Genomic DNA, 20,236 nt, shown 5'->3' with positions numbered 1-20,236 from the left:
AGCTGCAGACGCGAGAATCGTCTGATTCCGGCATGAGTAGCCCTTTCGTTCCTCCTCTCTCTATCTCTTTCATATCCTCTTTCCTCTCTTGTTACGGTCGGTAGGATCGCAAGCAGGACCGAACGAGGCACGTCCAGTCTCGCGTCGTTCAGGCGGCGGGATTTGTTTCAACCCCCATGGACAGGGATATCGGGATCTTTGACTTGAAACACAAACAGCCGGAGCGCTCCATGGATGCGCGTGGCGCTCAAGCACAGTGCGCAGAGAGACGTGCCTCGTTTAAGGCCTGCGCGATTTCGGCATGATCCTGGGTGATTCTCGGGCTTTGATACAGCGGTCAATGTAGGAGCTGCTGCTTTGGGAGCGCTGACGAGGACATGCGAAATTGAGGGTAAGAGCGTATTCGCGTACGCGGAGGAGTGCGAGAGCGTGTTTCCAGGCGCAAAGAAGCGAGAAGTGCGAAAAGTGCGTGAAAGAGCGCGAGGGAGCTTCCCTCGTCCAGGGAGCTTACGAGGCGGATCGCGGAACGCAATGTGCAGTCTCACAGCTCACATCTAACACGAGTCAGGCTAGGCCTGCCGCGATTGATGAAGACACACCAGCAGATGGCGCGCCAGGAAGATGTCATGCATGACGAGGACACGCTGGCTCTGATGTGTTTGAAGGCACTCGGCATTTCGACTGGCGACGAAGTCACTGTACAAGCGTGGAGATGCCCAGGAGTCACTCCGTAGCCGGTTCGGTCACACTCACGGCGCCGGGGGCCCACGATTAGGGGCGGGAGAGGGCCGAATGGGGAAATCGGATCGACATCATGGTTTGCTGCAAGCGAGGCGATCAGACTCGTAGCGCTCCCAGTACAGCGTGGACAGGCATTCAGGTGTGCGACTAGGCGGTATCGGGCTGCCCAGACGACTCGCGGCGGATCAGATTGCAACTCGCGCTGCTGCTTTGGGACTGCTGCTCATCCACGCCAGGATCAAACGGCACGACCCCGGCCCGCCTTCTGCGGAGCGGTCAGGACGGCCTGCCCAGCACGTCCGTATGGAAGCCGACGGCCGTGGCTCTGTCGGCGCGATCGCCCGTTGATCATCATGTCCACAGCACTGGAGGCTGCCTGAGTACGAGTGACGGCGAGACGGCGTGCCAGCGTTGTCACATCGCTTGCCCAGCGTCTGCTCGGAACGACAGCAGCGGCCGTGCGGGCTGGGCGAACAGTGAGCCGTGGCCCGCGCCGGGCGCCACCTGGGCACGTCAGCCGAACCGTGGACGGCCGTCAGGACAGCGCGCTGCCAGTTGCTGCGGTCGGCGTTGGAGCGCGCGCGATCTCAGGCGGATGGGCTTGGCGCAGATTGGTGGAGGGATGGAGGATGGAGGGATGCGGCGGTGGAGGAGCGTGGAGGCTGTTGGAGGATGCTCCCCCCAGCAGCGGTGGAGCGCAAGGCTGATGGGCGCGAAAGTCTCCGAGCCGCTTGCAAAAGCTTGGGCGACGATCGTATCCGCGTCGGGGGCGCTGTTATTTTTAGCCGTCTTGGGAGCCAGTGACGCATGCCACGCGAGCTAGCCGGGCCTACGCTGGCCCCAGCGCGCGTGAGACAGTCTATCGAATTCTCCATCCCTGAGCGCCCACTGCTCCCGCAGACACCACCGCAGCCCCCAAGGCCCCAGCAGCAGCCCCAGCTCCAGCGAACGGCGCAGCCCTGGGCGAATCGCGCGCCCTGGAGCACCGCCAGCGCCAGTCCAAAGCAGTCGCAGCAGTCCACGGCCAGACACCCACGCAAGGCCCCGGTGCCTCTCCATGCGCCCCGTATGCCCTACGCTGCCCCTGTCCTGGCGCTGCGGCGGCGTGCCTCTCACCAAAAGGCCCAGCGCCGCCTCGGTCGGCCAGTCCACTGCGGTGCCCTCTCCGGCGTGCCGTCGTGACTGCAGCGAGCCGTGGACGCTGGCCCCAGCCGCCGCCGTCGTGGGAGGTGGCCCCCGCCGTGCAACGCGCTGCCGCAGCGTCGTGTGTTCTCCGGCGTCCAGCAAATCTCAGGGCATGCCAGGGCGCGGCGGAGTGCTGGGAGCTGTGGGCGGGCGGACGGCGGGCGGGAGACAGCAGGCAGACGACGGCAGAGGCAGAGGCAGACGCGGTGAACTCAGTGCCTCAATCCCCAATGCGTCGCCCTCGCTCAGGGTTGTTCCGCGACCCGCCGGGCGCCCTGGTTGGGCCGGCGAATCGATTGATCATCACAGAGTGTTGACGCTTTCCATTTGCGGCGCTGCAGGGCTCTCTAAGACAGGGTGGCAGGGGCGGCTTGTCCGCGGGCGATCGTTGTCGAGTAGGTACGAACCATGTACTCCTTATCGTTGCTCTTGACCGCAGCAGGTAAGCCATGGAGCGAGCCATGCCACGGCCATAACCAGCGGAGCACATGCTTCCCAAGCGCCTGGCGCCGCAGACCACGGGAGGCACCATCGAACTCGAACAGCCCAGCGTCTGTTTCTTGATTATGCACCGCGGGCAACCAAGCTTAGCTCCTGGCCGTAGCAAAGTCTCAGCACTGCTGCCACCTCGCACCTCTCTCAGGATCCTATGCCATACTACTGCCATTGAGACGAAAGCTCAGCTCTCCGACGTGTAAGCTCACAGCCCGCCGCCAGCGTCCACCCCAGGACCCACCCCATATAACCTATTCCAAACCAGCCCACGGCCCAAGCGTTTCCCCTCTCCACCTCTCCTCCATGCCACCACCGCCTTGAAACGACCTAACTCTCCCCAAGATTTTCTTTGAAACTTCCCTTGCAACACACGTCCGGCCAGTTTCCTGTATATCTGCCACCGCCTGTGCTGCCGCCAGCTCCCACCGTCCGCACCACTTTCGTTTTCTGTCGCCATCATGGTGTTCTGCACATACTGCGGCCAGTCGTTTACGAGAGACGAGCACCTCGAGAGGCATATCCTCACCCGTACGTCCACCACCCTCCCCACTGATCCAATTCTTTGAAAGTAGCCAGCTGACGAGCGTGTCTCGTCCAGACACTAATGTAAAACCGTACAAATGCTTTACTTGCCATATGTCGTTTGCCCGCCGGTAGGTTGTCTTCCATTGCAAGGCTGGCTGTTCCAACATCCGCGCACGGCTTTCTCGCAGTTTATCCAACACTTCCTTGACTTGCTGACACGCAATCAGTGACCTGCTCCAGCGTCACTACACCGTCCATGGCCGGGACGCTAATAATCAGGAAGGCTTACCGCCAAATTCTGGAATAATACCCAAATCCGCCGGCAGAACGCCCATTGCCTGCAGTAACTGTGCAAAGACCAAGACCAAGTGCGACAAGAAGTTTCCCTGCAGTCGCTGCGCGAGTAGAAACCTCCGCTGCACCCTCCGGCCAACTCGTCGGGCTTCGAAGAACGTTAATCGTGTGCTACCGCCAGGTGAAAGTGCGGGAAGCGGCAGTTCGTCCGAGCATGGCAACAATGGCAGTCCCAACGGCTCGAATCGCAACTCTCCTCTCGCCCAGACCCAGACTCTGCCTGAATCGCAACCACAGTCCACTCCACAGATCCAGCCACAGCTCCTCCAGAACCCCACGCCCGAGGAAGAGAAGCCACCCACCATGGAAGGACCTACGCCGTTTTTCGAGCATAGTCCCCCGAACGGGCAAACAGCGGTGCTCCCGTCTGTCCTCTCACCGCTCCCGACTCCCGTTAACGGCTTCATTGCACAAACGCCAATGTCTGGGTATGACGACTTCCTCCGTGCAGGTAGAGACAGCTCGGAGAACAACTCCAGTCCACGATTTCTTATGGACTGGGCACATGTGCAGGTTGCTCCAGAGTACGACCCAATGGGCAGGATAGACCCTTCGATGATGATGGCCACCATGGGAATGGAAATGAACCATATGCAGCAGCACGCTGACGGCCTCTTGGGCATGATTCCGGAGATGCAGACTCCACACGGGTTTCCCGTCCAAACACCTAGCCATACACCGCGGATGGACGAGACCTTCTCAGACCTCCAAATTGGCAGCTCCGCTTCTATGTTCTACACCTCTCACAGTCGTCAGCACTCGATTACTGATTCCGGAGTTGCGGACCTCGGCGCCATCATTGCCGCTCAGGACGGGTGGACCGTTTTCAGGTGCACCCCTCCCATCCCGTCTAGCTCGTGTCCACGGACGGCGAAGCTTAACCTGGAACGACTCGAGCAAACTCTCCGTAATCACGAGGGATGGAGCCAATGGAGGCCACTTTGGGATGAAGCTGACTTCGCTTCGGGAGAGCAATTGTCCGTTACGCCCATGCGTGAAAGCACCCGCGACAAACTGCTGGCCATTACGCAGATGTTCCTGCACAAGGCGCTTGATATACACAAGGACGGCATGAGCAGCTCACCAGGCAGTGGCGAGTCGCCCAGCTCTACAGGATCCAACTTTGTACTCCTCCCACCAGCGACGGTGCTGGACTCTTTCCTTCGTTCTTACGCCAACTCGTTCGAGCGGTACTATCCAATGACGTCGCGAGGTGTGCTCGACTCGAATGAGCTAATGCAGTTCTATAATGATAAAGCCTCGACTTTACTAATTTTAATGATGATTGCACAGGGAGCGATGGTGATTCCGTCGGTCGAGGCGCGATGGTTGACGGGCGGTCTCACGGAGGCGTGCCGCATCTCTCTCTTCGACCTGATCGAGAAAAACATCATCATGTCAGGAGACCCGATTGTGTTACGCTCGGCGTTGCTCTTCACAGTACAGGCGGCGTGGAGTGGCGACAAGTGGCAGATGGACATTGCCATGGGCCAGCGCGGCATGTACTTTGCAATGCTGCGGCACTCGGGGGTGCTCGAGCCCGCACACGCTACGCCGACTCCTAGACTGAACTCGAGGGGTACAACGGAGACGTTGTGGAGCGACTGGATTACGATGGAAAGCCGGAGCAGGTATGTTGCAGAATTTTGACGTTGGCGCATCACGTGCTCACCGCCCGCTAGGTTGATCTACTCGTGGGTGATGGTCGATCAAGATCTGTCGCTGTTTCACGATACAGCACCGCTGTTCTCAGTGACTGAATTTGGTGCGCCCATGCCCGATGCCGACCGGCTGTGGCAGGCGAAGACCTCGCAAGAATGGTCTGAAGTCTTCAACCAAGTACACGAGTTCAGCGGTGGCTACTCCTCCGTGGGCTCGGGCGCCCGTCCGTTGTCGCTGCGTGATCTGTTCCGTCTGTTCCTCGATGACGAGATAGTGCCTCAGAACATTGCCCTGACGGCGCTGCATCTGCGGCTGCTACTCCACCCACTCCAATCTCTTGTTTGTCAGTATTGCCAGCTGTTGAGCTGCTTCTCTGACACCATGGCCTCACGCAACCGGTCCCGCGCCGTCACGGCAGCTTCTACCCGCGTGCGCCTCGAGGAGGTGCAAGCTCTTCTTCAGCGCTGGTATGACCTCGCGGACCGCTATGTCAAGGCAAACCCCATGTGCGCCATGATGCAGGCCAATCTCGTCCTGTTCCACCTCATTTCCCTCAACGCCGTAACAAACTTCCCGGAGATCGAGCGGCTCGCCCGCCGCGAGGGATTCGACGGCACTTACCAGCAGCTGCTATGGATCCACAAGCGCTGCATCGCCGACGTCGAGGAGGCCATCTTCCACTGTGGCCAGGTGCTCCGGCTCATTCGGTCCATGCCTCGGGGGATCCGTCCTCCATGGTGGCCTGGAGCAGTTTACCGTGTCGCTCTGATCATGTGGACCGACAGCTTGACGCACAACGAGAGCGTGAGCCCATCCAACGGCCTCTTCCCTCCAACTGGAATGTCCTTTGCGGTCGACGGTTTGCCAGCCGAGCATCCTCTCATCGTCCGCTACCTTAGCAAGCGGGAGGGCGTCCCAACACTGACGAAGCGCGACGGCTCCCAACTGCCCATGCACCATGCCTACACGGTACTCTCTCACTGCATCGATGTCGTCGATGAGGGCCTCGCAACACGCTTTTCCGACGGGATCCGGGGTAAACTGGAGAAGCTGGCGCGGAGTCCTTGAGTCCAGTCCAGCTTTCCGGGTTCCTTCTCTTCACCTCCTCCCATCCCATCGCTGCGGTCATCCCTTCCATCTCTTCCTCCGCCTTTCACATGTGGTCAGCCGAAGAACGAGCGGGGCGTTCCACGCCCTATATACCGTCCACCCACCCCATGTGCAAATCCCCCTCAAGCCTCGGCTTGCGATCGACGTCGATACGGGGTCCGGGGATGATCGCACGCGTGCTCGCGCGCATGGCAATACTGTCCTATTTCTGCTTCCTTCTCTTTTCCCTCCTCTCCGTCGGTAGCATCTGGTTCTCCCCCGGCTTCCCCTCTCGGATTATCGGTCCGCCTCCATCACAACGTCGTCCAGCTCCACCACACCCCAGCATGTGGCACGCGGCCCCCCTAATGTATTATACGCCTGTCCTCGCCTCTCCCGCGCGAGCTTATCGATGATGGATCCGAATCCGTGGTGGTGGAATGATGTTCTTATTCGCTATTCGCGCCTTTGCCGCTTCCGGCCATGATCCTCGGGCGATCTTGCCCGCCGTTTGAAAAAGTGCTTTTACGCATTCGTCTGGCCATGTTCCTATCGGGCGTTTTTGGTTGCGGTTCTTCATCTCTTTCTGTCTTGCGAGTTCTGCTCTTAATCTCGTTTTGGGTCGGGGGTGTGTGTGGGTGAGAAAGGTCATCAGACCTCGACCCGCCACACCCGCTTAGTCTCTAGGGCTTTTGGGATCTGGGATAGATCACACACAACTTACGTGATGAATGCGTTTTGCGCCACTCGGTCGGTCGGCTCGCTCCGCTTTTTTTTCGCGTAATGAACGAATCGTTAACGACTTTCCTTTTTGTTTTTGCTTGCCTTTTTTTTTCCTGCTCATGTCTTGTCTCTTCGCTTTCGTTTGATGTGCGTGCGGGCTCGGTGAACATAGAGCGATGGAGTTTTTGTTCTTTTTACTTCTTTTTCGCTGGGATAGACCGGACCGGGACTGGGTCAGGAAATGGGAATAGTGCATCTGGTATCGGTAATTTGGTAATGCGTTTTGTGCGTCGCTTGGCCCTCAGCTAGTGTTCTGGTATTCATGGGTATCTGGAACGGATAAAGGGGAGCGAGGTAGACAATGGTATTGTGGGGGATTCTATAGTCTAATGAGCGAGTCTTTTTCGGTATGCGTGTCTTTGAGTGTGGTGTTGTGTGATGTGATGTGGAGTGGTGGGGGTGCTAACTGCTTGTAGGCTTGACTGCTTGATAAGGTGATGGGGGTGTGAAGGGGAAGGGGGGGTTCCCTTTCCGTGAAGGGAGATGAAGGGGCTCGGCGAGGGGTTATGGGAGAAGGGAGAGCAAGTGATCCCCTCGTCCCAACTTACTCCCCCTTCTCCAAACCTTGGGATGTGTTGAAGTGATGCGAAGTGGAAGGGTGCTAGCCTTGACGATAAAGTGAAGGGAGGCTAACGAAAGTGGAGTTTCCCTTTCCGTGAAGGAATATGAAGGAGATCCGTAAGGGGTTATATGGGAGAAGAGAGAGTCAGGAATCCCCTCGTCCCATCCTCGGTATGTGTTGAAGTGACATGAGGTGATTGATATATGCCTCTCCCGGGAGAGAGGTGACGGAGTGAGGGGTAGGGCGACGAAGTGACAATGCCGTCACATCCCTCGTCCACGCTGAAAGTGAAGGCCCAGTCCCTAGCGGGAAGGGAAGATGAGGGGTATCGGAAAAAGGAAAAGGAAAAGGAAGAGGAAGAGGAAGAGGAAGAGGAGAGGGGACACCAGCCTTTGCTATATACAAGTCAAGTTTTTCCTACCGCTTATTTCATGCACCTCAGCGGCTTGGCTCAATACCTCGCCCGTCTTTCTATTTCTTCAGCTCCCGCAATTGTCCGGGGACCGTCGCAACCGCGTAAACGGCCATGCACTGCCTGTCCTGTCCTGTCCCTGCTCCTTACGAGCCCCGTGGTGGTGCAGTGGCATTGTGGCGTTAGGGCTTGCAGTCCGAAAGACGGTACGGCAAACACCAAGCCATGTCGTGGCCTAACGCAGCAGGCCGTGCCCGCGGCGTCAGTCCAGAAAGGACAAAAGACTCGCCGTAGCCAGTCACGGTGACGGTAGAAGGAAAAGGTGCACGCCTGCTTACGCGGCCGCCAGAGCGGGTAGCAGGTATCAAGGGTGGGTGGGTGGTGGGATATGGGGGGGAAAGAGACACGAGGCGGACCAGGACAATCCCAATCCCTCAAGTACAAGTTCCCCATGTCTCCATATATTCCTGCTGGTACAGGGCCTTTTGTACGGTACTGGTACCGTCCCCAGCCCGCACAACCCCGGCGCCGCTCCAAGGAATACGTTCTCGCGTATACCAACCGTGCCCCAGAAAAGAATGCTGGCCGCCATTCCATCATCGCCATCGCGCTGGCGAAGGACAGGCAAGATCATCATGTCCCCAGTGTTAGCATTTTCCGTAGCCCTTCCGGCTGCCCTTCGTACTTGGTACGCCTTGCCCCTTCGGGGAGGCTGGGGGCAACGGGTTGTTGGCGGGATCGGGGAGGCACGCAACCGGCAGTGCGTGCACACGGCGGCGAATCAGGGTCAGAAGAAGGGCTAAACTTGGTTATGAAACGGGCCCGTTGGCTTTCTGGGCAACGGTTTTCTGCCATTTTGGGCGTGCAGCAGGGCGGAGAGGTGGCGATTGGGGAGGTGGAGGGGCGATGGGCAGAAAATGCCACTTGCGATGCCCGACGTACTAGCCCGGCATGCCACTCGCATGAGGTGGACTGGGATGCGGATGTCTGCGTAGGGGTGGTTTTTCGGCGAATGAGGGAGGGGAGGCGTAAGTTGGGGCCGGGGCGAGCGATGGGAATGGATGGGGTGGTAGAGAGGGTTGGGGAGAGGGAAGAATGGGTGTTAGGTAGGTCAGGTTGGTGACATGTGGGAGCGTTGAGTGAGCTGTAGGTTGTGCGATTTGACGTGCGTGACAGGCACAGGAACAGGAACAGAAAGGGACACGTTATGGGACTGGGGTAGAAGCACTGCAGGACAGGGCATGTATGGTAGACAGGGTTGCGGTTCGGTATGGGGAGTGCGAGATTGTACGTGGTACGTGCTGGAGATGCTAGATACCTCTGTGCGGTCAACGTGCGGTGACGGCACCGACGGGCAGTCCGGGTGAAAGGGTCTGAGTTCTCCAGGTATGGCGACGGATAGAAACGATGACGGCACGCTGGATGGTCTCATGCTAGGTTGGCGAAGTGGCATTCCGTGATAGCCAAGCGGTCAAGATATAAAAAGCTCGGGGTAACATGGTAGACATGGTGGGTATCTTGAAAAGCTTCTTTCTGCGGCATCTTGACCTGTATATTTGTATATTTTTCTACTGTGCTCATGGTTGATATCGAAGTCACCGACGATACTCTTACCGCAGATTGAGCGCTGCAGGCAACTCGCTCTCAACATGTCACTGCCGGCATCCTGTCGGCTGGGGGCACATCCGCCTGTCAATCCTTCGACCACCTAGCACGCACCACGGAGGGTCTCTGCCAGCCAGAGGCCACGGCGATTTCGCTCTCCATGGGCCACTCACAGACACGAGGCCCACTGGTCGACCTGACTGAGGAACATCACGACGGCCTTCAAAGTGGCAGGATGCAGGCAGCGAAGCCTGACAAAGCGTCCCTAACGCGTGCAATGCTTGGAAGTCTGGTAGGCTAAATCGACAACGTTGCGCGAGAGAGTCAGTACTGCGGCGTAGGTGGCTGCGGACCGCCGAGGTGCTTGCTGGGTGCAGTACGGATCGTCTGGGCAGGGCCTGTCGCAACGATGAGCGTTCTAGCGGTGCAGATGGAAGGGGGAATTGCTTGACACGCAGCGAATATAGATAGACTCGTGATGGGCGCAGACGTGGTGGTTGGGGGCAGCGTGTCGTCGCGATGCTGGCCTGGAGTGCGGAGCCGAAGCCGTAACGGCATGCCACAAGCTTGTCCGCCGCCGGGCCTCCTCTTCTTCGCCGCAGGATGGCGATGGGGAGCCCTCAGGCCCAATCCGACGCCGTGCCGGCCGCAGCTTGGGGCAACAGGCGGCGCAGGAGCGCGGCGTGGAGGCTGCGAGGACGAGGCTGCGAGGCAATGCGGCAGCGATGGGTCGTGGTGATCGTGAGGGCCCCGTCTGCCTCAATTCTAACGCTGACAAGTGGAAAACTGCCTGGCGATCGCGCTCCACGCGGCTCACACGGCGACTCCTGCAGAACTGACCGGATGACGCGCAACAGTGGGTGCGAGCAGCAGCCCAGCAGTTCATAAGAGCGCGAGGGCGTCGTCTTGTCTGTGTTCTGGCTGCTGGCTGCTGTCTGACCTTTCTCGCTCCCAGGCGCTCCGCGCTCACCAGGCCACCAGGCCCCTCTCTCCGCCACGCCCCTCCCCTCCGCTTGCAGCCGGGCCAGTCGCCGGGCCGCATGCGATGCCAACTCTAGCTGCTTAGCCTCCGCGCCGCCTGCCTTCTCAGGCACGCGCAGTTGATTCGGCCTCGCAGTCGTGACGCTCGCTCCCCTGTCGCACTCGCTTCCCGTGCCTGATGGGCGACAGCGTCCTCTCAATCTGATACCGCGACGACTGCTGCGCCCGGCCCCGCCCAAGCCGACACGCTGCCTCGCACAATGCCCCGCAGTCCACTGCAAACGCTGTGTGCGGATGCCCGCGCTGCCAGGCACGGCGGGAGAGGCTGATGGGGGGCCCTGACGGTGTCAGTTGGGGATGCGGCGGGCTCTAACGCTGGCTGTTGGGGATGCGGCCGCACACGTACCGTTGTTTACATGTATTCTCCGGCCATGCTTCCTTCCGTATATAGAGGCTTCCAGCAATCAATTCCAGTCTCTTCCACCTCACTCCGCTCAACTTTCCCCCGCATCACCAACCAGTCTTCCAGCAATCAACTCCCAACCACTTCCTTCTCACTCAACTGAACCTCCAACCCACAACTTCCCCCCCAAACCATCCAAACATCACAATGGCTGTTGGAAACGGAAGCACCGCGTCCGAGATCCCCACATGGAGCCTTGAGGGCAAGGTCGCCGTTGTCACCGGCTCAGGTGAGACATCGTGGTATCAAGCGCGCCTTTCTCGAGACTGACAGAACCGCAGGCCGTGGCATCGGAAAGGCAATGGCTCTGGAGCTCGCCAAGCGCGGCGCCAAGGTTGTCGTAAACTACGCCAACGCCATCGAGGGCGCTGAGGAGACCGTCAAGGAGATCAAGAAGCTCGGATCCGACGCCATTGCCATCAAGGCCAACGTCGCCAACGTCCAGGAGACCACCAAGCTCATGGATGAGACCGTCAAGCACTTTGGCAAGCTCGACATCTGCTGCTCCAACTCCGGCGTTGTGTCCTTCGGCCATCTCAAGGATGTCACAGAGGAGGAGTACGACCGCGTCATGAGCATCAACACCCGTGGCCAGTTCTTCGTTGCCCGCGAGGCCTACAAGCACATGGAAGTCGGCGGCCGCATCATCCTCATGGGCTCCATCACTGGCCAGGCCAAGGGCGTGCCCAAGCACACTCTGTACTCCGGCAGCAAGGGCACGATTGAGACCTTCGTCCGCTGCATGGCTATCGGTACGCTCCTCACTATACACCAAACCCTGAACTCTAGACTAACATATTCCAGACTGCGGCGACAAGAAGATCACCGTCAACTGCGTCGCCCCCGGCGGCATCAAGACCGACATGTACCACGCCGTGTGCAAGGAGTACATTCCGGGAGGAGACAAGATGAACAACGACGAAGTCGACGAGTACGCCGCCACCTGGTCGCCGATGAACCGCGTTGGCCAGCCCATCGACATTGCGCGCGTCGTCGCCTTCCTCGCCTCCCAGGACGGCGAGTGGGTCAACGGCAAGGTCATCGGCATCGATGGCGCTGCTTGCATGTAAATGCACAACAACCCTCTCACGACTATCACGACAACCCCCACATCCTCGTCGCTGCTTCTCCCCCGGCGACTCAGGAATTTCTCGACTCTCACCACGAACTCCAGAAGGGTACCCTCAATTGCCCTTTGGTCTTCCCGGCCTGAAGCTCGCGCTTTGATTAGCACGGGCGTGGCCCTGCATGCTATTACTGATCTGAAGGAATGTCTGGGAGACTTCCGTGCAGCACTAGTGGGCGTTTGATTTTATGCTCTATACATGGCTTTAGATAGGTCGATGGTTGAAATGAAAGAGAACTATAATACCCCAGTTCTGTCGTCGCTTGTTTCTGCTGAAGACGTGAGCGTGACCATGGATTCTCTGTGGAGTCTAGTGAGATTAGCTTCAGGGGTAGGAAACTGGTTCAATGTGGTATGCACTACGAACTATAGAGGCCGAGAAGCTTACTACTGCTCCACATATCTTCATATGGGCTATAGGGTACTCAACCGTGGTAGCCAGCCACCCTTCTATTGACAACTAGGCCCATGGCTCTCGCCTTCTTCGAAGACTACTTCGACCCCACTTTCGAACGCCCTTCTGACCATATTAGCCCGATCGCAAACTACGGTAAGCTAGGTGCTCGCTAACTCAAACCACACCTCTCACTGAACCACTTTACGCAAACTACGCTTCCACCAACACACGTCTAGAGCTCGAGTAGTACCGTGTCATCTACAGAAGTATTCGGTGCGACACTATTCCAAGATATCGATAGGCTATGTGAACTTTAGCTCGACCACATGTTGATGGTTTTGAAATGGTATTCGGGGGTCGAACTGCGGATAGGAGGTTAGTCGCCAATCTTCCCCATCAGATCCTAACACCCCCGCTAACATCGTAACCTGCATTTTCCCGCTCTATCAAGACACTTCGGACGGTACTAACGATCCCTTAAATATGTAGCGCACCTCAGACAGCACAATCACGTGTCAACAGCTCTGGAAAACCAAGGTCGCATGTCGCACTCACGAGTTTACCCCCCAACTCCCGTAGGATTTCGCCAACTCGCTGCACACTTACACGCCCTTGTGTGCCGGCTTCGAATAGCTGTCCCACCCCTCGAATCGAAGCCCAGCTCAGCACGTGTGATCCTTGACATCTTGCTGTTCATTTTTTGACCCTTTCAAGATCCTGCAGACGATACCAAACACCTCCTACACCCAGTCCGTTCACGTGCCTGGTCTTGCTACGCGGGTATTCCCATCGGAGGGACTTGCTAGCGAGGGGACTCTTGACGGTGGTGTTGAGTAGGTACATATGAAGCCTGAGTAGAGTGATGTCGGTGTTTTCATCCTTTTGTTCGTGCAGCGGAGATCGGACTACTTTTTGACTGGGAAGTGACTGACTCGCGAGGGGACTCCTGGCGGAGCTATCGAGCGAGCAGAAGCGGAGTTCGAGCAGTGAGGTATTCATGTACTCATTCATTTCTCCATGCGGTGGATATCGAACTACCCTTTGACTGGAGAGTGACCTGCTACTGGGGGGTCTCCCGACAGTGGTGTCGTGCGAGCAAGATTGAGGCCTAAGTAGAGCGATGTTCGCGTACTCATCCGTTTTATCAGAGGCCAGTTTCATAAGGTTTGGGCCAGTGTGTCACAAAGTTGAACTTGAAATGAAACATCCATGCTTAATGGAAGTGTGAAGATTGGTATTAGAGGTACGTGATGCTTTCTACGTCTGGTTATCTCCGGGTGCTCTTTTAGTTTATGACGGCTGTCGTAAGTAAACTCGGAGAGATCTAAGGTGAGATGATTTGTCTCTTAGTGTCCTCTAGTACTCTAACACGAGTTTGTGCACTCCTTACATCTACTTGGGGCATCCCGACAGGCTTTTGAACTCTAGACACGATGTGAAACTCCACGCAGGGGAAATTCATGTACCGTTTGACTGGCCGAGGATACGCTAGCTGGGATACTCCTTACAGTGGCACCTGGACAGCAAGAGAGGAACCTGAATGCATTCATTTATCGATAATAGTTTTATAAACTCGGAGAACAATAGAAATGTTAATGCATTAGGAGTTGGACTACCCTCTAACCACCCGGGTATCTGTTAGCTACAGTACTCCTCACAGTGCTGTCAAGCGAGCAAGAGTCGAGTCCGAGCAGTGAGATGTCCGTGTGCCCTGACTTATGACCCAGTACTGTATATCCTCTCATACCCTGTCCGATTTGCAAAAGATAATCGAAGCAATATTGTCGGCTAACATTCCACATGGCTGAGCTTGTGACGCGCCTCCGACCTTGTTACCCAGGTTGGCCTCTCTATTCCTTTGGCTCCCACTTCTTGTTTGAGACTGAGATGATTCGCTGCGCAAGGGTGGCATCCTGCGACTTTCGAAGGTCGTATGGGCGACTTTGGTATACTTCGAGTGGTCTAGGGGGGTGTTCGTCGTCCTCAGCGCGCCCTTGCAGCCAGTCAAGGTAGTCAAGTTCGACTTGACACCATTTGAGCCGTGCTGTTAAGTGGTGGCAAACTAAAATGTAGATCTGAAACTGTTAGAACTAAGAAAGCGACTCAATGCAGCATGCTCTTATTACAATAACATGCCATAAGTCTATGCACACTCGGTTGCCACTACTGGGAGTGTCCCCATGGGGTATCCAGAACGTAGGTGCCATGCCAAGTTTTACACAGCGGAACTTGAGCTGCCTCTTGACTAACAGATTTCTCGGCAATGGGGCTGCTCCTGATAGTGGCAACCAGCTTTCAAAAGTGGCACTCAAGCAGTGGTATCTGTGTGCTTAGACTAATGGCCCAGTACTGTAGAAGTCGAAAATATACATTACTTACCATAGGCAGCGGTTGAGTATTATCCGCAGCGCCCCGTGGCTGTTTGGGGCGTCGATTCCGGTATTCGATTGCTACTCCAAGGATATGACTGACTTGCTGCGCAAGATTTCTCTCCTTACTTCGCCCGTTCCTCAAACGTTTGTTCCATTTGTCTTGTGAGTACCGTTATGACGTCTCCATATACCTTGCTGACGCTGTCTGGGGCAGCCTCGCGAGCTTACTAGTTGTCAAAATACCAAACTTATCCTTCTTTCGGAATGCTGAAGAAGCTACGAGGCCCCTCATGCAGCGGCGAACGAGTGTACCCGATATCTGTGACTTACCTCTGAGACTAGGAATCTGTTTTTGTTCATGATCTGTAGGCCCACATCGGAGATCGTCCCGCAGGTTCTTGTACCCCAGAGAATAGTTCGGCGAACGTTCCATTCAACAGCGTACTTATTTTGACTATGTTCCTGACACGCCGATTTGATCATATCGAAGAACGCATCTACCATGTGATCCACGTATATCTCCAGATTGTCTTTCTGCGGATCTTCGTCCGAGTCATAGTAGCTTTCCGAAGGTTGATAGGTAGAATCGGAGTCGTCGCTTGATGAGTTCGACAGTCTGGTAGACTCTTGCGAAGCATTAGCGGTAGGACTTGATGGCACACCTTCAGCGGTAGTTGCTATGTATGTTGAAGGTGTTTTCGATGGGCTTGTATTAGGAGATCCACTCAGTGGTGAGCTGTCGGCAGGTCCATATGAAAAGAGATTGTCCGGACCTCGATGCAACACTGACATCTGTTCAAAGAGTTTTCCTCTCTTGCCTGGGAGGGAATCATCGCCTTTCTTGATGGTTATCACGATATTCCAATGATCGATTAACCAACCAGCTATGGTGTCCCATATTGCCTGGAGGACGAGGCTCTCGGTATCTGCATGCCATTCATCCCTCTCGACGAAAAGCTTTACCCATAACCATTGTAGCTCCGGCAAGGCCCAATCTGACCCCGATTTACCGCGTGCTTCCATCGGATTAGTTGCGTCAGGCTGTCGTCGGTGCTCGCCGAGGAGCTTGAACGACGGCATGGTTGAGCCGATGGTGTAGCAGGCGTGGAGGAGCCTGTGCCTCCACAAGAAGAATTTGGGAAGTCATGTTAGCAGAAATTTCCTGAAAATCAGTGAATGACCGGCCCTGTTGTGCAAGAGGAGTGTGGATCACTGCCGGTAGCAAACAGGGTGCTTTCATGTACATAATGTCGCGTCCTACCAATGTTCAGATGCTACGGCCTGCAAATCAACATCATGTACGGCTTTTGATATCACGCGTCGTCGCGACCACTTATCCTCAGACGCTCGACAGTGAATTTTGTGGCGGTTGCATAACTCAGCACCCTCCCCCCTCCCTGCAACCCCCAATTTTTTTCTGTAGAGCGTCTGAGCTCAAATAGCGTGTTTAGTCGGAGCAGTTTAGAATTCAACAGGCTCATTTTCTTCAGTGGACGAACAAAGGGTATTACCCAGCAGTTATATCACAATTGTTGATGCAATTAAATGGGGGGTTAGTAAACAAACACCCCCTATTTGGTAGACACACACCCCTGTTTTGGTAAACCCACACCCCCTCTCCCCTGTCGTTTCACCGCCTTCCTATTACCTTGGAGGGCTCGGAGGGCTCGGAGGAAGCTCCGGGCATTCACCCTTATGTCTATTCACACGTGTATCTCTTCTGTACGTATATGAGGCCGTATATAATGCGGCACGGCTATATAGCCTCTCTGTTCTACGGAGCAGCCTGTCTGATTTATGCAGCTGTATATATAGCTATATATATTAGACAGGCTGCTTACATGGCTATACAAATTGGAAAGGCTATATAGCTGTGCCGCATTATGTACCGCATCATGTACGGCCTTATATACGTGTAAGTGAATTGGAAAGAATAACACGTGTAGGTACACGTGAAAATAGAGCTCCGGATAAAGCTCCGCGCCGCTCCAACCAATTAGAAGATCGGACGAGGGGGAGGGTGTGGGTTTACCAAAAAAGGGGTGTGTGTCTACCAAAAAGGGGGGGTGTGTTTACTAACCCCCTTGAAACAAGAGAGTTCTATTTTAGAACCGGTTAGTGAGGATGGGGATGGAGGAGAAACAATGCATTGAATGAGGTAAGTGATGTATTGGATCAGCATCTATCTAGGCTACGTACGCCGTATATATACTCCGTGTGTGTGGAGGCTTACGTAGCCGTACCGTAGAACTGTGAGGGCTAAGTATAGGAACCGTTCTATATCAAGGTAGCCGAGCTAACCGTACCATGCTCCGTAGGCTAGCTGGCTAAGAATACGTACTCCGTCAGTTAGGCTCACTTTCTTCTTTTACTCCAAGAGCCTAGGAGCTGCTTTCTTATACTCTTAAGAAGTAGCCCTAGGTTCTTAGAGTAAAAGAAGTTGTAGTGGTGGAATGCAACCATGAAAGCTTCAAAAAACCCGTCCTTACTGACTGCGATCATTTTCCCTCAGACCCTCACGTGCACGGGCATACACTCACTACAACGTTCACTACCGCAGGACGGGTAAGGCAATTCCACGTATATAAGCGACGACCTATCTCTGCCAACTCCCGACTTTCGACAACGCCTCACTTGCACCCCACACACTCTTCAAGATGAGTTGTTGCACAACAACTGATGAGTTCTTGGTCGACGTATGTTCAAGCCATCCCAGATCACTCGGGTTGCAGCACTACAACCTAGGGTCAGCAACTCATATGCAGTAACGTATCAGGATAGCATGCTGATACAGGAGGAAGTAACAGGTAGTGCAACAGCAGTGCTGCAGCACGGTATCAGTACTGTATCAGGAAACAGGATGAATCAAGTAACGCGTCAGGAAGAGATACCACGTTATGCCCCCGGGGCTGGCCCCCCTCCTTCCCCTAGTATATAAACAACGAGCTAGACACCCATAGAAATCAGAGTTCACATCAATTTCAACCTGAGTAGATCGCGGTCCGCAAAGTTTGTGCAAGAAGCCATTAGTGAAGGAAACACATTCCGCGCAGTCATGTCATGCCTGGAGGAGCTCGAACTTGAATGGTCATGCGACGGTGAATGGAGCAATTATGTGAAGTTCCGCGTAAGTACTGATGTTCCACATTCTGATCTTTCACTAATTAGTCCCAGAATGACCCGTTTCGCGACGTTGTCAGGCTTGCCTTACAAAAACCAATCCCGCACCACAACTTCGCATCTTTTGTTCAGAGCCTAACTCCCTAGGAGGATGGAGATGCAGAAAAGGCGAGGGGCCTCGTCTCCGTGCTAACTACCGACGATCGGCGTGTCTTCGATCTTCGTGACACGACGGGACTACAGTCCTTCGTGTCCTACCTCGCGATCTTGAAAAACACTCTATCTTCTCCTACCGGCACCTTGCGCCCGCCACGGCTATCTGATGAAGCTCTGCTAGATCAGTTGGAATCAGAAGATTTCTCGAATCCCTATTTCCTAGAGGCGAGACAAGACATCCGTAGAGGGGCATTGTCCGATGCGGTCATCAACTTTACCAAGCCATTCTGTCTAGGCGCTGATATAAACTTTCGCAGGGACGGGGTCTTGAAATTCAAGGTATGTCACCTGACAACTGTGTGTTAGGATGACGCAGCTCGAACTAATTTCTTACAGCAACGCGGTCTCCGGTCAACTACGATACTGCGTCTAGACTATAGTGTAGTACGGAATGATGGACCTCCGGCATACTCCTCAGTCGTTCTGCTTCGCGGAATGTGGGAAGAAGAGTATGTGTTTGGCAGTAGGACGGACGATGCCATGGTCCAGGACTACCCCAGGGACGGAGAGTTTCGATCGCATAATCTCCACGAGAGTGATATTGCTTTTGACTTGTCCCAGACAGGTTCAGCATTCAGTCTTCTCAGAGCTCTACTCCATCGCCGTGACAGGCGGCTCCAGGCTAGAATGTCACCACATACCGAAGGCCCAAAGCTCTTGCCACATCAGGCTCGCAAGGACGCATCCATCTCAGCCCAGAGCGCTTCGCCGAAACCCCAAGGAGTATTGAAACTTCGGGCGAAAGAGAAGCCGAAGCCGCTGGCGATGAAGGCAATAATAAACCAAGCGGTATGTATGTCTCTCCATTCAATTGAGTTTCCTCGTAATGCTAAAAAACGTTTTAGAGCAAAGCAGTCACTTCCCCAATCCCCACTTCACAGGGAAAACCTAGCACGGGCATCGACTATAGCTAGAGATATGACGACCAGGAAGTACTACTTGCGAGAAACCCTTGCTCGATATACTAAAGATGCCTAACTATGCTATCGACATTTTCGGTGGCATCTCCTCAACAACTCTGGCGATAGAAACAACTCGGATTGTCTTGCAACTGCTGAACATCCATGCTTGCTCGCTAAAGATCTGGGTGGGATTTGGAATGGATGCCGCCAACCTTCATCAGCATAGATTCACGGTTGCTAAGGGCATTGGGGGCGGCGTATCAGAAAGCATGTGAGATACTACTACAATAGCATAAGGGCTTGCGAAAAGGCTGGATAGGCTCATTATGTGGCGGAGGTGAAGTGAGTTGCTTTGTTTATTCTAGTCTATGTTGAATTGGCCGTTTCAGGGGGAATCTCCCAATATAAACCTCCTTGGAGAATAGCGTGCTCTCTTCTTCAGATTCTAACTCTTGTTCGTCTAAGCTAATTAGTTCTAGAAGAAGGGGAGCGCTACTCGTACAACCCCTTTTCACTACACATACGCTCCTCTCCCCGTCACTTCACCACCTTTTGATTGGCTCAGAGCAGCGCGGAGCTTCCTCCAGGAATTCACTCTTATTTCTCTCTACACGTGATGTTATACGTGAGGCCGTACGTAAGCTTGGACGTAAGGCTATACATAATGCGGCACGGCTATATAGCCTCTCCGTTTTACGGCGCATCTTTTCCAATTTGTGTAGCCATATATATAGTCTTATGTAAGGCCGTACATGAGGCTGTACGTGATGCTATATGAGAGGACGTACATTCTACCTGCCGTGCCTACGCTAAAACTATCAAAACCTCACCTTATGGAGGCTTCTTTCCATCAAGCCTGGCCCGCCTGCATCGCCGCCTGCATCGCTGCATGCGCTCAAATTCACTTCCAAGAAAATGCACGAAAGGAAGCTCCGAGGAGTCGGCCCGGCCGCTCCAGCCAATTAGGAGATTGGACGAAAGTGGGGGTGTACGTGTAGTGAAAAGGGGGCAAACGTCTAGCGAAAAGGGCGTGTACGAGTAGCGCTCCCCTAGAAGAGTCCTATCAAGTCGAAACGTTTGATGATGCTCATCATCATCGAAGTCCTTGAGTGACGGAGCGCACCTGGGATACTGCGATGTCTCGATATTCGGTAGGTTCTCGCTTTAAAGTATTAGATATGAGGTGTCAGGACGTCGAACTGGCAGATGTGTTTCGAGAATTCTCAGTGTCGCGTCGTATTCTTGA

The 20,236-nt window shown here is 55.0% G+C and overlaps 5 protein-coding genes across 5 annotated transcripts; 3 read left to right on the top strand and 2 right to left on the bottom strand.

Moving 5' to 3' along the window:
* Positions 1 to 1,600: 1,600 nt before the first annotated feature.
* On the bottom strand, positions 1,601 to 2,593 carry BDZ99DRAFT_553747 (uncharacterized protein; the record flags this gene model as incomplete). The annotated part of the gene is made up of 2 exons (XM_033727103.1): positions 1,601 to 2,066; positions 2,334 to 2,593. The coding sequence occupies 2 exons, from the start codon at positions 2,591 to 2,593 to the stop codon at positions 1,601 to 1,603; spliced, it is 726 nt and encodes a 241-aa protein (XP_033580749.1).
* A 143-nt stretch (positions 2,594 to 2,736) lies between these two features.
* On the top strand, positions 2,737 to 6,425 carry BDZ99DRAFT_553743 (uncharacterized protein). Its single transcript, XM_033727102.1, has 4 exons — positions 2,737 to 2,949; positions 3,020 to 3,074; positions 3,174 to 4,931; positions 4,983 to 6,425. The coding sequence occupies exons 1-4, from the start codon at positions 2,880 to 2,882 to the stop codon at positions 6,028 to 6,030; spliced, it is 2,931 nt and encodes a 976-aa protein (XP_033580748.1). The 5' UTR covers positions 2,737 to 2,879; the 3' UTR covers positions 6,031 to 6,425.
* Positions 6,426 to 6,726: 301 nt separating this feature from the next.
* On the bottom strand, positions 6,727 to 7,188 carry BDZ99DRAFT_224543 (uncharacterized protein). The gene has a single exon (XM_033713461.1). It carries the CDS (start codon positions 7,028 to 7,030, stop codon positions 6,761 to 6,763), a length of 270 nt encoding a protein of 89 aa, XP_033580747.1. The 5' UTR covers positions 7,031 to 7,188; the 3' UTR covers positions 6,727 to 6,760.
* Positions 7,189 to 7,336: 148 nt separating this feature from the next.
* On the top strand, positions 7,337 to 8,178 carry BDZ99DRAFT_224522 (uncharacterized protein). Its single transcript, XM_033713460.1, has one exon. It carries the CDS (start codon positions 7,654 to 7,656, stop codon positions 8,113 to 8,115), a length of 462 nt encoding a protein of 153 aa, XP_033580746.1. The 5' UTR covers positions 7,337 to 7,653; the 3' UTR covers positions 8,116 to 8,178.
* Positions 8,179 to 11,004: 2,826 nt separating this feature from the next.
* BDZ99DRAFT_380525 (1,3,8-trihydroxynaphthalene reductase) lies at positions 11,005 to 11,927 on the top strand (the record flags this gene model as incomplete). Its single annotated transcript, XM_033715193.1, has 3 exons — positions 11,005 to 11,086; positions 11,139 to 11,609; positions 11,662 to 11,927. 3 exons carry the CDS (start codon positions 11,005 to 11,007, stop codon positions 11,925 to 11,927), a joined length of 819 nt encoding a protein of 272 aa, XP_033580745.1.
* Between the last annotated feature and the right edge of the window lie 8,309 nt (positions 11,928 to 20,236).

The sequence above is a fragment of the Mytilinidion resinicola genome, assembly GCF_010093595.1.
Source record: "Mytilinidion resinicola strain CBS 304.34 unplaced genomic scaffold BDZ99scaffold_4, whole genome shotgun sequence".
Lineage (NCBI taxonomy): Eukaryota > Fungi > Ascomycota > Dothideomycetes > Mytilinidiales > Mytilinidiaceae > Mytilinidion > Mytilinidion resinicola.
Note: the sequence above shows the minus strand (reverse complement) of the source record. Positions and strands in the feature narration are given on the sequence as shown.

What these genes read in the sequence shown, in the direction of transcription:
- BDZ99DRAFT_224543 (XM_033713461.1), bottom strand. Translation starts at nt 7,030, where the DNA reads ATGCACTATTCCCATTTCCTGACCCAGTCCCGGTCCGGTCTATCCCAG.
- BDZ99DRAFT_553743 (XM_033727102.1), top strand. Translation starts at nt 2,880, where the DNA reads ATGGTGTTCTGCACATACTGCGGCCAGTCGTTTACGAGAGACGAGCAC. An exon ending in CATATGTCGTTTGCCCGCCG is followed by an intron (nt 3,075 to 3,173) that starts GTAGGTTGTCTT and finishes ACACGCAATCAG; the next exon opens with TGACCTGCTCCAGCGTCACT. An exon ending in ACGATGGAAAGCCGGAGCAG is followed by an intron (nt 4,932 to 4,982) that starts GTATGTTGCAGA and finishes ACCGCCCGCTAG; the next exon opens with GTTGATCTACTCGTGGGTGA.
- BDZ99DRAFT_224522 (XM_033713460.1), top strand. Translation starts at nt 7,654, where the DNA reads ATGCCGTCACATCCCTCGTCCACGCTGAAAGTGAAGGCCCAGTCCCTA.